At 39.8% G+C, this 16,986-nt stretch overlaps 1 protein-coding gene across 4 annotated transcripts in view; it reads right to left on the bottom strand.

The window, feature by feature from the left end:
* The window catches only part of nptnb (neuroplastin b), a 48,514-nt gene extending 31,542 nt beyond the window's left edge, over positions 1 to 16,972 (bottom strand). For 2 of the 4 annotated variants that reach the window (XM_012868252.3, XM_036136024.1), the window contains exon 1: positions 16,339 to 16,972. In XM_012868252.3, the coding sequence (XP_012723706.2) occupies positions 16,339 to 16,414 (76 nt within the window). In that variant the 5' untranslated portion in view covers positions 16,415 to 16,972. The remainder of the gene's footprint in view (positions 1 to 16,338) is intronic. The other 2 variants (XM_036136023.1, XM_012868253.3) reach the window with 2 other exon arrangements.
* Positions 16,973 to 16,986: the final 14 nt, after the last annotated feature.

Raw genomic sequence — 16,986 nt, 5'->3', positions numbered from 1 at the left:
TTTAGAGAGGCCAATTAACCTAACAGCCATGATTTTGGACTGTGGGAGTAAGCCGGAGTACCCGGAGAGAACCCACGCATGCAAAGGGAGACCATGCAATCTCCATGCAGAAAGACCCAGGGTAGGACTCGGACCCAGAACCTTCTTGCTGCAAGAAGGTCTTGCCCACTGCTCCACTGTGCAGCCCCTTGCTAATTGCATGTAAAATGTCATCATTAAAACCATTTTTACAATGGGAACTATGTAATCATTTTGTTTTAGTTTTAAAATATTACCCAATCACCCATGCGGGAGGCAGGAAAGAGTAAAAGAATGAAATAAAATTAGATTTTTTTTTAGAATGTTATTATTTCACAGTTCGAACAGAACCAGTACTGGCAATCAAAGAAAGGCCACAATATTCTTATCAGTGCTAATCAAATCCACGTTTTAAACTGAGCGCAATGAGCATCCACTGAAATGGAGAAAAGTGAACCAATAGTTGCTGTTCGTTAAATTGGACTGAATCAGAAAATAATTAAAATCATTGATTGTTGATTGTTAAAGTTCGTGGTACCAACATTAGAAAACTGTACAAGGAGGCTTGTTTGTAAGGGGCGCCATCATTTTCTCAATATAAATACTGTGTGTTAAATTTCAATGTGAGGCCCTCTGCTTCACAGCTAAGGTTTGCTGGAAATCCTGTCATGAAATGAAAACATAATCCCTAACAACACAGCACAATAGAAAAGAATGCAAAGAACCAGAGATTTACAAAGGGCCAGTAAAGGTAAACGGGCTTAAGGATGATTAAAATCCCACACTGGAGACCTAAAAAGCTGCAAAGTAATATCAGTAAATCTCAGTCAACTGAAGCAATTATGTGAAGAAGAGTGTCCCAAAATCACCCACAATGGCAAATGGTTAAAAAAATAAAAGCTCACATTACTTAAGTTAATAATGACCTATGACATAAGGAGATGTGCAAAGCTTTTCACACACAAATCATGTCTGATTTATTTTCCTTATCTTATGTAAATGATGACATTATACTATGACATGTTAGCATCAGATGCTGGTCACTTTGACAATCATCAATGTCGTATATTTTGCAGTTTCAATCGTTTCGTACCTGACTTTTCAGGTGAGAACTGGTGCTGTCCACCCAGGGATGGCTCATAGCAACCCATGTGTCAGTTCCTACTCACCAGGGGCATGTATCATATCTGCTTTAACAACTGATAATTTAACATCATTTTCTGTATTGTATTCATGTGAGTAAATGGCTCCAATTACTCCAGAGGGTTTAATCTTGTGTCATAATCGGTTACATTTCATAAGAGTCAACTGACCTAAATGGGTATCAGAATAAAAATGAATCAAGAGTGTAACACAAAACGTTCTGGTGATAATATACAGTTAAATTAAGTTACAGCGAGATTTCAGCATTTCATGACGCGGCCTGCTACAGCCTGTACAAGTTGTCATAGCTTGCTAAGATTGATCAACACGTTAAACTTAGAACACAAGTATTAATTTGGTATTCTTTGTGTACCAGAGAATATCTGGAAAATATAATTTTAATGCTGTCTTTAATGCCGGACAGCGTCTGACCTAAACATACACAAGTACATATCAAAGTTCAATGTTTTTTGTCAACCATTTCAGAAAGGGAAACTCATATTATATTTGATATTACATTTAGAGGAAAAATATTTCAAGCCCTTATTTCTATTGCTTGTTATGATTTTAGCTTACAGAGAATTAGAACACACATGTCAATGACACAGAAAATGTCAAACATTCGAAACTCATGGTGTCACACCTTGATCAGCTGCTTAACTCAAAACACTTGCAAACGTTTCCTGAGCCTCTAGATTATCTCTCAGTGTGGGTCATTAGGTGACACAGACATGATGAAGACTGCTGACTGAACAGATGTCCAGAAGACCCTTTACTAGGGGAAATGTGTTTAGATTTTTTAATTAAAGAACAAACATGCTACTTTTGTATTTAGGTTTAATACATTTTATTTACCGGGGCAATCAATTTTTATAGAGAATTATGTTAAAAAAGCACAAAGTTTGCAATCTACTGACGAAAAATGACTTCATAAAAACAAATATTCCTTCAACCAGTAGTGTCATTCTTTGTGGAAATGTTAAATATATAATGCATGAAGACGTCTAGGAAAAACTTCTAAAGCTAACATTATTAAGTCACCTTTATGTTTTAACACATTGCTAAATTCTTTTGACATGTTTGGCCAAAGTTATTACAAGCCACGGTGGAGTATCTAAAGTACCACATGTGGCCCCGAAGCCGCAGGTAGCAGATCCCTGCACTAGACAATTATTTGATTATTTTAAATTATTTAAAATCATTCAAGCTGTGAAAGCTGTGACAAAACCACTCCAAGGCGGGTACCACTTGTTACAAAGCATCTTGGGACTGAAGACTCCTTTTAGTAGTGGAAATAGTCAAGAAAAGAAACTGTATAATTACAAACAGCTGAAATGACCAGACACTTTCTTAGATCAGTGTACACCATTCAGGCATAATATTATGATTAGTGAACTATAAGACATTGATAACTTTATTATTGCACAATTTATTGGGTGGGGCATTTTAGCAGCTAGTGAACACTTTGTCCTCAAAGTTGATGTTTTAATTTTAATGGGTCAGAGCATGTTCAAAACTGCAGCTCTGGGGTATTCCTGTTCTGCACTGATCAGTAGCAAACCAGTGACAGGGTAATGGTTGGTCAAGGCTCACTGATGCATTTGGAGAGGGACATGTGGAAGTTATTGAAGGTTCTGATGGAACGGTGTCAGAATACAACTGTGCGCCACATTTTTTTGAGCACAGGGCTGCGTTGCAGCAGGGCGTTCATGCAGACCCGTGCTGTTGATGGCACCAACAATGGGCTCATGAAAATCAAAAATGGGAGCAATGGGGGAAAAAAAAAATTGTCCTTGCCACACCACACGGATGCACCAGCATGGGTGGGTGGGTGTGTGTCACCTATCTACAGTTGGGAACGGATCCACAACAGGAAGAAGACAGGGGTGAAGCTTTGGTCAATGTTCTGCTGGTTAACCTTGGATCCAGTCTTCCACATGAATGCATTACCTGCCTAAGCACTGCTGAAGGTCTTTTACACCCATTCATGGAAACACTTTCCCCTGAACTGGCTGTAGCCTCTTCTCAGCAGTATAATGGACTCTGCTATAAAGCAAAACTGCTTTATAAAAACACAACTACAAGTTCCAGGTTTTTAACAATCCAATTGATAAAAGAGGGGAAATAAAGGGCAGCCTCACTTGGAAGACTGCAGGACTTAAAAGTATCTACTGCTAACATTTGGGAACCAGATACCGCAGCACAACCTCAGAGCCCAACGGGGTCCATGCCTCAAAAGACCAGGGCTAGTTTGGCTTTGCTATTAGGCATGTGGTCATAATGTTATGCCTGGTTGGTGGATTGTACATATTCTCTTAGATAAACAAAGCTAGGCAGATACTGAAAAAGACAGCTAATTATTGAAACGTAAAGAACGAGGGTTTGGAACAACGCTGATGTGATCAGAAGTCTGCAAAGTGTCGATGCAAATAGGCGCTCTAAACAGTTGTGTCAGTTATTCTCTATTTGTCCCCAGTGAAATGATGATCCTCTGTTCAACTCCTTTCAATTATTTCCCTGCCCTATAAGAAGTTAGAGCTTAGTTTTTTTTTCTCCCCACCTGCTAGGTTTCAGTTGATTGTTTTCTGTTTAAAACCCCTACGTTAATTTGTTTCTGAGGCATATTGTTGTTTTTAGAGTCCTTGCTTCCGCTTTACAGATTTTCAGGGCGCCATATGTCGTCGCATGCGTCTCAGCCATATGTGTACCTCCCTGGAAATGTAATCACACACTGGAGAGTCGGGCCCCATCTATTGCGTTTAATTGCTTTGTCCCAATAGCTGCTAAGATATGCAATAAGCAGCCACTACACTTCTTGTGAGCCACTAGTGGCAAAAAAAAAAAAAAAGACTAACCGAACCCATAGTGCAAAAACGCTAAGATTTGTCTTTATCAGAATAAACTGTTATATGGAGATTTAGAAAGAGTCCTGAGTTGAAAGCACAGGCTTTGCATTCAGGCAGCCATATGCAGGACTAAGCACATCAAAATCTGACAGAATAGGATTGTTGAAAACGTGGATCATTCCACAAAAATGCTTTTATGGTCAGACTGCCCTGCACTACGAGTAACCCACATGCCAGTTTATACTGAGGTAATAGTTTGTTTACTCTGGTCTCAATCAGGTGATAATGGACAGAATATCACTATTTTTTCTTTTTTTTTTGGCTGGTTTGATTATTTTTCCCGTAGAGAAAACTCCAAGCAAACTAAAACCTGTCACTACCGACCACGAGAAAGTGTTCAGTCTGTTCATCGGTCAGCTGTGTTCAGGGTGGGAGTAAATACATGAAGCAGAGGCTTTGTTCTCAGCTAGTAGATAATTAAATCATATCATTAGTTTAATTCTTGGTATTTCGAGCACAATTTTTTTTTTGGCTTTGAGAAGACGTTTTGAAAGTTGCACAGGGCTTTACGCTTCGCGGCGCCTTTGTTTATTCATTTGACAATCCTACTGCATCTCACAATGAAACACAAACCTGGCTACAGCAAGCTGTTTGGATCAACAGTCTAGTAGCTGTCTCGGATAAAGGTTGAACTGCATTTACACCATAAACGGATCGCTCTTGAGTTCATTTATGGTCGTCGTTTCGGTCGGCACCATGGTTTGCTTGCTGTATTCGCGTTGACACAAACAAACTGCAACAGGAGTTCAAATAAACTGAAAACCTCAGGTGTGAAAACACCCTTAGACATGGTCAGTTTAGGCTTTTATGACAACTAATCGTGTTTTTGCTCTAAGCATGCCAAAAAGAGCAGGTGGAAAAAGGTTGAAAAGTTTCTGAAATAATTTTCCGAACTTTTTTATTTTAATTAGGTAAAGCATAATAACTGCGTCCGACCAGCAGATCCTGTTCCACATAAATAATCAACAAAAAGCTGTAGGCATATAAAAACAAAACAACACACCCTTAAGTGAATCATTCAGTGCTGCAGTGAAATAAACCTTGGTTTACACCATTTTATTAAAAGTGTTTTGGTGTTCAGGTAGAACACCAACAAACATGCTGCAGTTTTGTTCTCCATCTGCTGGAAATACATGATGTCATGTTATGCAACTTGGAATTTTTTCTTCCCCTATTCACACTTTTTATATTTTCATCAACTCCATGATAACACTTCTTGGCTTTTTTTTGCCGAGACTTGAATTCACTCCTTGTAATCTTCCCTGTTGTGGCAGTTCTATCACCCAAGTTTCACATTCTTGCAAGCCCACACTGACATAACTACAAGAAAATAACATGTAAAACAAGCTAAATTTGATCAATGCAGTACTATATAAATTATAGGCACGTATTCCCTTTTTCTTTTTACAAAACACAACAGAAATGTAGCATTGTTGCTGAAAAATATATACAATGAATAAATGCAGCTGAAATTTACAGGCTTGCATGTGAAGTGTGTCATTCTGTTACCTGTAATAAATAAAAAAAGGCTTTAAAAGATAAGTTTTAAAAAAATCCTAAACATTTTGTGCTATACTTTTTCTACAGTTTTTAATCAGATGCCAGAGATACTGCTGGATTAACAGGAGTTTTTCCAGCTGTGTGAATCAAATATTGGCATAATGCCCCCTCCCCCACTTGTTGCGGCACACTGCTGATCAGCTGACTAAAAGACTGGTACTACGCTTTTCTTTTTGTCACAGCAAAAGATGGATTTGACGGTTTGGAAGAATTTTCTTTGCAACAAACACTCCCCGTGATGGTGCTGAAACCAAAAGAGCACAACCTATCAGGAGGCAATTCTGTTTTAAAACTGCAATTAGCAAGTTGCCTGTCAAATTGTTGTCTGCAGGCTTTGCTTGGGCAGACAACCCAGCTAACTAACCTGCTAATAGCAGCTTGGTACATGTGTGTTACCCTAAAAAGAACACAATGGGGAAAAGAGGAAAATAGTTGCAATAAGCACTAAAAAAGCTTCTTGATGTAACATATCTTTATGATATATGTTTGCTTAAATGTGTGTAACACAATAATATAAATGTTATATATAAAACATCAATGTACATATTCTTTATGGCAAAAGGAGGAACAATTATTAGAGTTAATCATTGTGTAATTATTGTGTTAAATTCTGTATTAATCAGTGATACTATATAACCATAATATTTTTCCTGGAGTTTATCATACTGGAAGGACTGCAAACCTGCCCACGCCTCCCTGTGTAGCACAACAGTTCAGAGTTCGGATATTCTGGCCAATAAGCCCTTGAAAATGACTAATAAATGTGTTTGTTCTGTCTTTTTGCTTATGTCCATGCATGAAAATCGATTTAACAATGAATAACTGTAACACATAATTTTGCTACAACAGTTATTGTCTTTGTCTTGCAGTTTTTTTTGTGTGTAGTTGCTGTGATGCTGTGAATTTGTGGCGCATTTTGCTTTAGGTTTTAAAGTAAGGATTTATTCTGACCCTTGCCTACTCACAACAAGATGTTGCTTGCAAACTTGAGTTTTCTGAGAACGGTCCAGCGGGGTTAAGCAGTTCTGTTTTAATATTTTTGCCTGATATTTAGACAGTGAGGAGAAAGGCTACAATTTAATCAGATATCAACCTGAATAACCCCTGAGACGGTTAAAAATATCATGAGCCCATCCTCCTAGTTCTATTGTATAGGTCAAAGCAAGATATTCAGGAAATGAAACGTTACTGCTAAGACAGATGCATCAAGGAGGACTCGCTGGCATCAGCACAAAAAAAAGCAGTTTTGAATGTTTAATCGGGAGGGTGAAGAATGTTTTCTTTCTGACTGTACTGTTAGCTTTCGTTATTTGCGTATTAACACAACACAGATGCATCTGATGTCAGAGTAGACAGGAACAGCCACCTGCTACTGTGTATCATTAGGTAAAATGCCGGGCACGACAAAAATGAGAATTAACCTCCTGAGTCCTCGTAGAGGTCATCTCAGTCCCAGCAGAGCAGCCTTAGCTATAATGCGTTTAATTATATCAATACAAAGAAGGTGGAAACCGGAGGGGAAAAAAAAAAACATAATAAAGCCACCAGAGAATCAATTGTTATTCAGAAAAATATATATATAATTACTCAAATTACTGTTTTTCTTCAGTGTGTAATATCTATGCAGTGATGCTGCTCCTAATCAGCGCAGGCCGTATCACATTTCGCAGTGGGCAGCCATGACTCAGTGTAAGAGTTTGGCTCCGGTTCTACAGCTTGTTTTCCAGACCCACAGATGCACCTTTGTTCATGGCCTGCATGAAACATGATAATGGACACTCTGCTGCACTATATAGGCATATTGATTGGATGCTACATGGCTGTAAAATGCTTGTCTTACAGTGTGTCGTTATCCTTTTGACAGTGCAGTGCATAGTGCCTCACGTTTGGGTGTAGCTTTTAAAGGTGATCATTAATACTTTGACTGTAAAACCTTATAAGACTATGTCCTGATGCATCTCAATAATCCAGGTAGAAAAAATAAATAAAAAAGTAGGTTGTCTGGATGGGTTATATTTTTTTAAACGTTTTGTCTCTTCTCCAAGAGACTTCTTCGGTCTGAGGAGTTCCAGGTAAACTCAGCCGTATTCTGGATAGTGGAACAACCAGTTTAATGATTACAATCAAAACTGGTTGCTCACATGCAAAAGAGGACCATCCCCCATCAGCGCACTAATGATCAACTGCTAGGTGGATGGTCCTGTTTTGCATTTGAGCAACCAGTCTTGATACTGCTTATCCATAGGTACTGCTTTTAAAGGCGGGGTTATTGCTTTACCCGCTTGCGTTCTGCTCGAAAACGAGGGCATGACGTCTTCTGCAGCATTTATGCTCCGTGTGGCCTTTTCTCCGAAGTCGCAACCTTCTCCTAGACTCCAGAGGGCAACGTTGGGCTCCTACACCAAGTGTACTACACCTCACTACACGTAAAAGTAGAAAACGCCGTTGTCTATAATATTTTAATGCCACTTCCTTTCTTCCAAGAGTGACAGAGATTTCTCTCAGGGAACTGTTAACAATTTGTTGCCGAATCATAAAGATGTCTATATTTACGAACCTCCGCCAGAAGAAGCACCTGCTGACGTGATATGGCTGCAGATGTGTCAACCATAAACCAGGCTTAAGGCTGAGTTTACCTGAGACTCCTCAGACTGAAGAAGTCTCTTGGAGAAGAGACGAAACGTTTCAACGGAGTACAACCCATCCAAGAGACCTGCTCAGCTTTTGTTGACTTTCAAGACCATCTTTGTTGAACACTTAGTCTGACATTATACTCATTTTAGTGTAAGCAAGTAATAAAAACAGACTTTTTGAGACATATTTAAGAAAAATCCAGGATTTGTGTATATTACCTTGTAATGAATGTGTCATATTAAACGTAGAAAATACTTTCATACCTCATATAAAGTTGAGCAACTAACAATACGTGCACATTTTCTTATCTGACAAGTTAAAATATACATATTTTATTGTTAGTCATTTAATGTAATCAATGTTCTGAACTATTCCAATTTTTCCATGCGTAAATGACCTGGTAGTATTTTCTCAGCTAGGTCCTAACTAACTCATATACATGTTTAAATTTAAACGCAAAGTGAAATGTTATACTGATACAACACTGCCTTTCTGATACCCCTTTATGTAGAGAGCCTAAAAGCTCCAACATTAAACAATGTTCATGTAGCTGCAGTTTTCCATCAAATTACTAAAACTAGAAGGACAAAGTTTTAGATTAGAGATGCACCGATGAGGCTTTTCAAGGAAAATATTGATTACTGATTGCTGAATCTGAACGAGACTGGTTTTGTTTGCTTGTTTCCAAAAGAAAACAATAAGAATAAACGGTGCTGTAGGTTCTTTGCTACAGGTAGTAGTTTTGATTAAAACAAATTACGCAATTATAATGCTATCCCATTTAAAGGATGTGTCTAACCTTACCGATTTTCATTAAACCCAAAAAAGTACATCAAAAGACAAAAGTGGCTGATCAAGACTTCCTTTATGCAGAACAAATGATAACCCAAAGTTTTCAGTTTCTCACAAACTTAGAATACTACATAAGATCAACAATAAATGTATTTTGAACAGAATTATGTTCTGACCTTAATATAGTAATATTAAGGACAATTGTCAGACTAACAGTTGTCAAAACCCTCCATAAGGATGGACAATAAATCAAAAAAGGTCATTATTGACGAAGATGGATGCTTTATCTAAGCATATTAATAGAAAGATGTGTGAAAGGAAAGGGTTAGGTAGTAAAATGTGCACACTCGTAGTCATGAGTTACCAAACAGGCATATTCAGAGCAAAAGCAACAAGTCTTGTGTTCCAGCCTCTTCCGAACCAGAGATGTCTTGGCTTGGTTAAGGAAAAAAGGACAGGACTTGATGTTTCGTGGTAAAAAAAATCCTCCTTTCAGATGAAAGGAAATGGTGCATTTCAATTGTAAATCAATGTCCCAGAGTGTGGTGTACTAGTGTCCAAGTTCCTTAAAAATTGGTGTGAGGGTTTCACCAGCAGAGAACAGGATTATGATTACAGCTCTGAATGTGTTGTTTTGAAATGTCTGCATTTAAAAACAATATAAGAAAGCTGTTCATTTAAAATAAATACATAAAACATGGAACATAATAAATATGCATTTAAAATAAATAATCATAATAATAACCGAATTCTCTCTAAATAAAAGAAAATATTAAAACTACATGCTGTCAATATGCATTAGCATAGTAATAGTCAGCTTTAAAAAACTATAGAACTGATGAGATAACGCTGTTTCCATCAGGGTATGCAGCGCGACAACGGTCGTCTTTTTATTGAACTGATATACAGTGGTGTGAAAAAGTGTTTGCCCCCTTCCTCTTTCCTGTTCCTTTGCATGTTTGTCACACTTAAGTGTTTCGGAACATCAAACCAATTTAAACAATAGTCAAGGACAACACAAGTAAACACAAAATGCAATTTGTAAATGAAGGTGTTTATTATTAAAGGTAAAAAAAAAAATCCAAACCATCATGGCTCTGTGTGAAAAAGTGATTGCCCCCCTTGTTAAAACATACTATAACTGTGGTTGTCCACACCTGAGTTAAATTTCTCTAGCCACACCCAGGCCTGATTATTGCCACACCTGTTCACAATCAAGGCAAAAGTGGAACTCTTTGGAAGGTGTGTGTCCAAGTATGTCTGGCGTAGAAGGAACACTGCATTTCAGAAAAAGAACATTATACCAACGGTAAAATATGGTGGTGGTAGTGTGATGGTCTGGGGCTGTTTTGCTGCTTCAGGACCTGGAAGACTTGCCGTGATAAAAGGAACTATGAATTCTGCTGTCTACCAAGAGATCCTGAAGGAGAATGTCCGACCATCCGTTCGTGTACTCAAGCTGAAACAAACTTGGGTTCTGCAGCAGGACAATGATCCTAAACACACCAGCAAGTCCACCACTGAATGGCTGAAGAAAAACAAAAGGAAGACTTTGGAGTGGCCTAGCCAAAGTCCTGACCTGAATCCTATTGAGATGTTGTGGTATGACCTCAAAAAGGCCGTTCATGCTCGAAAACCCTCTAAAGTAACTGAATTAGGACAATTCTGCAAAGATGAGTGGGCCAAAATTCCTCCAGGACGCTGTAAAAGCCTCATTGCACGTTATCGCAAACGCTTGGTTGCAGTTGTTGCTGCTAAGGGTGGCCCAACCAGTTATTAGGTTTAGGAGGCAATCACTTTTTCACACAGGGCCATGATGGTTTGGATTTTTATTCACCTTTAATAATAAACACCTTCATTTACAAACTGCATTTTGTGTTTACTTGTGTTGTCCTTGACTACTGTTTAAATTGGTTTGATGTTCCGAAACACTGAAGTGTGACAAACATGCAAAGGAACAGGAAATGAGGAAGAGGGCAAACACTTTTTCACACCACTGTATCATGTTGGGAGTGTTTTACATTGACTTAGATTCCGAAGCAGTGTTTGATGTAATGACGATTATATATAAAGCGTTACGCGCACACAGAAACAACAGAAATCACAAAAAATGAACGCGTGGATGCGTAATGTGCCTTCAGCTAAAGAGCTCCTCAGCTCAAGCTGTGGAGGTAGCTCGTTCATTCCTAGAAAGCTCTGACTTTAAATGTAACTTTTAGCAAATAGCGACGGGTGGCGCTCCTGTAGGCACGCCATCATTTTAAGTCTGCTGTCTCCTCTGGCTGCCAGTCTGCAAGCACATTATGTACACAGCGCAACCTTCTTCCTCCAAGCCGTTGTCGCCTGTCTTCTTACGGTAGCTGAAGTATCCTTTTGGACGGGGGCAACGGTTTGGGACCCTCACCTTCTTCAGTCATCATAGAACCTGAGCTGCTGTACAAAAGTGCACAGGGGGAGTGGTCGTGACACTGCGGTTGCACACTACCTGAGGAAATTCACCTTCACTTTCCCTCTGATGAGACATCTAAAAAAAAAAAAACACTTATATTGTGGGAACGGTATGACAAAGATTATTAGTGGTTCTGAAACCATGACTGTTTCACGTTGCGGTATACAGTAAAACTGGAAAAACGGCCCATGCCTACACATGAGTGTCGCATAAAAACATACGTTTTTATGCTATTTAAGTTGATTTAGACGCACCTGTATACTCTACATTTGTATAAGTTAAAGGTCGATGCAGCCAAGTTCACCAGATGTACAATTTTAATAGTCTGGAAAGATGTACGTTTAAAAAAAAAACAACAATTTTGTGATTTTTATTCCTTTGGTGGCTATTAAAATACACTCATTTATAGCTCGCAGAAACACACAAGTGAAAGAACTTACTCTTATATTTCATTATATATCTGCTTTGCTCTTCATTAACTGTATAGTATGACTATGACTGACCCACCTGCCACCTTCTCCTATTTACAGCTCCTTAGGAGATATCTGGAAAAATGTTCACTCTATGCACACAAATGATGCAACCCCAAAACAGCAGAATGTGTCCACAAATCAAAAAATTAGAACTCTGTCCGTCAACATTTAAAACCTGAATAAGTATGGAAATGTGGCACATGCTGAAAATTGGCCTACACGTTGACTCACACAGCCAGGGAGAGACCACAAACATGCAGAGTAGGTTGCATCTTTCGTAGGGAGAAATTATGTAAGACTCAAAGGTACTACTTTAGGTCAGCACCAGCTGTCTTCTCAACAGTATTTAGTATTTTTTTTTTTTTTGTGTGTGTGTGTGTGTCAGGATCATATAATTTCTGATCTTAAATACTTCACATCCACCCGGTGAGTCTTCAGAGGGCCTTGCAGCTGTGCACCGGGAGGCCGTCCATTAAGAGTTAATGGATTCACTTTCACAAAAGGACCTTAAAGCCACAGTTCTCAGAGCTCAGTCTCCGTGGTAAAAATAGAATCGCTGCAGAACGGACGGATGCAATTCACAGCCTTCCAAATATCTGTCGCACAACCTGGCAGACTACAGTGGGCCTACTTTTTTTTTTTTCCTGAAAATGAGGGAGCAACTGGCACAAATTCCCTCAGCTTCCAAGACACAGTGATTAAATCTCATGCACTTATAATTATGATTGTCCCCACACCGCTGCCTGAATGCTGTCATATCGCAGCAAAAAAAAAAAACAAAAAAAAAAAACAAAAAAAAAAAACGTAGCATTGCGTAAGAGGTGGCGCAGCGATTACCCTTAATCTGAACTGGGAGAGAGAAATGAAATGGTTCGCCATGCAACGTGAGCAATTATCGGAGAAATACCTTCGGTTCTGCACGGCAGCTGCGGTTTATTACTGCACCAATAAAGACTGACACTAATGAAGGATCTATTCACTTGATGAAATCTTCCTCGGTGGAACAAGAGACAAAACAATAACAGATCTGGTGACCGGCTTGCCAGAGACTGACTCTCGCTGTACACTTCATGTATTTGTGCATGCATGCACTCCCCATTGTGCAAACTGGGCCACAGAGGGAGGACACCAGCACAATACGACACCTATTTTGGGTTTAATTTTCCAGATAGTCAGATAAGACGGTTTACTTCCACACACTTCGTTGAAATTAACAAGGAAGGCGGAAAGAAAGTCAAGTGAGAATTTTTTTTCTGTTTGTTATATAACTGCTGTGGAAATTGTGTTTATTTATCTCATTGAAAGCTGAGGGCGGAGGTTGCTATTTTGTTAATTATACAAATTCAGTTCTGCTTGTCTGTTTCTTTTGTGTTTTACTAGAATTATTATATGACGCCGCAGTGATTTATCGGTTGGAATGAACGAACGTTTGCAAATTTAATAGTCCGACCTTCTCAAACCTGTCAGGAAAATCTGTTTTACGACGTCTCGTATGATGGCGGGAGCTTTCTTTTTCCCCCACGCAGCGAGGCAAAGTGGAGATTAAGCATTAAAAACGTTAATACTTCATTTAAGACAACTGCCTCCCCTTTCCATATACCTTATTTTTTTCTGTGACAGCTCGTGACACTGTTTTGTCAACATGTGGGAGTAAGCAGCTCGTTTAGAGATTGACACTTTTCAGACCGCTAAAAAAAAAAAAAAATCTGCGGGACTTCGATTGCAGCTGGAGAGATGCTATTAAAATTTTCTTCTTTTTTTTTTTTTTTTTTTTTTACAAACATAGCAAAAATTCTGAGCAGTCCACTTTGATTTCATGAATGGCTGCTGATTTGTGTGACCCAGCGGGTGGTGTGATTCAACAGAATTATAAGTCAGGACATGCTGTATCAGAGGAGGACAGCCTGGAACACCCAGCAGCATGTTGCTGATGTACCCTCCTGTCAAATCCTCCATGTTTTGCGATGATTAATGCACAGCAAACTTTTGGTGTTCACGCATGGCCACCATTTGCATCCTGGAGACTCTCTCCGTCCGTCAAACGTTTCCTGGTCATTGCATTAGCAATAGATAACTACAGTAGTTGAACGGAGACGCTCCATTCAAAGCTAAAATTAGCGAGAGAGGTGGCTGTGTCAGTCTTTGACCATAAAGTTGATCGACATCTTGAACAGATTATTCTCGCTTCAGTTGCTTTCCCAGCCCAAACCAGTCACACGGGTTAATATCACAGCAGTTCCTTACAAACGTTCTTATATCCTTTAAAATTTCTTATGTTTTCCCATAATAAAAGCATAAAGCATTATTTAAAACTGAAGGTTGTGGTATGCAAATGCACTCTGCTCCCTTTAGCTCAATGCTTAATAAAACCACTTTTAAACCACATAACAGCTGCAAGCCTTTTGTGGTCTGTCTCTACCAGACATGGACTATCGGTCTATAGACCGATATTTTTAAATATTCTTCTATTCGGCAAATTTGCTCAAGCTCATCTAAATTGTTAAAGAGCATTCAATTCAATTCAATTCAATTTTATTTATATAGCGCCAAATCATGAAACATGTCATCTCAAGGCACTTTACAAAATCAAGTTCAATCATATTATACAGATTGGGTCAGATTATACAGATTGGTCAAAAATGTCCTATATAAGGAAACCAGTTGATTGCATCAAAGTCCCGACAAGCAGCATTCACTCCTGGGGAAGCGTAGAGCCACAGGGAGAGTCGTCTGCATTGTACATGGCTTTGATGCAATCCCTCATACTGAGCAAGCATGAAGCGACAGTGGGAAGAAAAACTCCCCATTAACGGGAAGGAAAACCTCCGGCAGAACCGGGCTCAGTATGAACGGTCTGCATCTGTGACCAGACATCTTTTAGTCTGTTTTTTTTTCTAGGACTGTCCTGTATTTAGCTCCTTTCATTTCCCCATCAGTTCAGACCAGATTCCCCGCGCCTGCTAAAGAAACGCATCTACACAGCATGATGCTTCCACCACTTTGTGTCACCATGGGGAGGGTATCTTCAGGATGGTGTGCAGACCCACAGCATTTTGCAATTTATATGTGCAGTAAAAAGTAAACAAAAAAAATCAGGGCTTGTGTCACAGGGCTTGTGACAAACTGCTAATTGGATTATTGACATGGACTTTCATCTCCCAACTTTCCCATAGAGGCCATTTTTGTAGAGTGCACAACTCTTATGAGTTACCATGGCTGAGTCTCGGTAAGTTTCTAACCGTGCCATACAGTTTCAGCTTTTGGATGATGGATTTAACGGTGATCAGCGTTTGGAATATTGCTTCCTATATTACCTATAAGGTACATCTATCTTTGATTGGCCACCATCAGATTCAACTGAAAGTGACTTATGATCCATAAACTCAAACTTTTGCCTAAAACCAACCCACAGTGGGGCGTACACCAAGGTTTGATCAACCTTACCTGGGCCACCCATGGGCGACGGTGTCTAGTGATAATGCCCCAAACACCTGAACACTCCAAGTTCTCAAAATGGATACTCTGATCTTATTCTACAGTTACTGGGTTTTGTCCTACAATTTTTTGAGGCCTTGGTGGAACAGCTGTTTTTATACTAAATTAAATTTTTCACAAATGGACTCCTAATTAAATGGTAAATGGTTTGTACTTTAACTAGTCCGACGACCCCAAAGCGCTTTACACCACAATCAGTCATGCACCCATTCACACACATTCCCACCCTAACAGTGGTGAGCTATTTTAGTTGCCACATCTGCCCTGGGACAGACTGACAGAGGCAAATTATTTTATTTCTACTTGCACTTAAATTCATTAAGAGCTATCCGAGTACAGGGGGTGATAATATTTGCAGGCCACACTTTTCAGATTTTAATTTGTAAAAAATAAAACAAAGGAAAACATGTACACTTTTCCTTCCACTTCACAAGGATGTGCCCGTCTGTGTTGGTCTGTCCGCCTATTAAGGTTTGTGGTTATGAATACTTTTTCTTATTATTGGGAATAAATAAATGCTCAAAACTTTAAAAAGTTGTCCCCAGCAACCTTCTCTATATTTCTGTTCCACTTGTCAAACGTGTCCACTATGCTCAAGAAACGCAAAACCTGGGGAGGAAGAAAACTGTCACGTCTCATTTTTTTTTTTTCTTTCTCCTCCTGAACTTTCAGCTGTCAGTGACACAAATCAAACGTAGTAACTCCGGCCTTGTTGCGTAGGAGCGTGAAATTAGAGTAATGGCTTATAACGCCGTCGACATCAAATCCTCTTTAGAAAGATTTCACTCTGGCGTCCTCAACGCAGGACAAATCACTTTCCCTCGGTGTACACTGAACACTTGTGCCACGGTCACGGCGGTGTCCTTACCGTTTTGAGCCGAGGTGAAGGGCAGCATCAAGTTGCCCAGAAGGACCACCGCCAGCATCAATGCGTTAGGATGCATCGTTAGGGCTCGGTAAGGGTCTCTTCGGACGAATGTGGGAGGAGAGACGGTGTAGGCTATTGATCACGAGATCTAGAAAGATGGGCCCAGCATAGCGCCGGGTTCTTTAAAAACAGTCAGCCGATGTGATTCAAGAAAAATAAAAAATAAATGTAAAAAAGCCCGTGGAGATGTCTCCCCGATTCAAAGACCTTTTGGAGGGCAGCCGTGGGTGAAAGGTCCGGGACGAGGCCAGGCGAGCTGATCTGCGGCCATAGGCGGAGAAGAAGCCTCGCTGGGATTGCGGGGAAGATGTCTTTGGATGTCAGGGAGATTGTCCACGGCGAGGTTCCAAAGATTCAGAGATGCGCACACCGATGCGCATTTGCGCTCCCACCGGTCACGGTTCGGAGGAAATATAGCGCGCGCACGATTCCCGACGGCGAGTGATGAAGCCGAAACATAAGTCTGTTATCAGCACCGGTCTATTTTTAATACCAACGGAGGAACAGATGCTGGTAGGGAACCAACGGCAGCGACGGAAAGCCGCGCGTGCCCAGTGCGCTCATGACTGGCGACGAACGCACGCACGC

Source organism: Fundulus heteroclitus, chromosome 4, assembly GCF_011125445.2.
Source record: "Fundulus heteroclitus isolate FHET01 chromosome 4, MU-UCD_Fhet_4.1, whole genome shotgun sequence".
Lineage (NCBI taxonomy): Eukaryota > Metazoa > Chordata > Actinopteri > Cyprinodontiformes > Fundulidae > Fundulus > Fundulus heteroclitus.
Note: the sequence above shows the minus strand (reverse complement) of the source record. Positions and strands in the feature narration are given on the sequence as shown.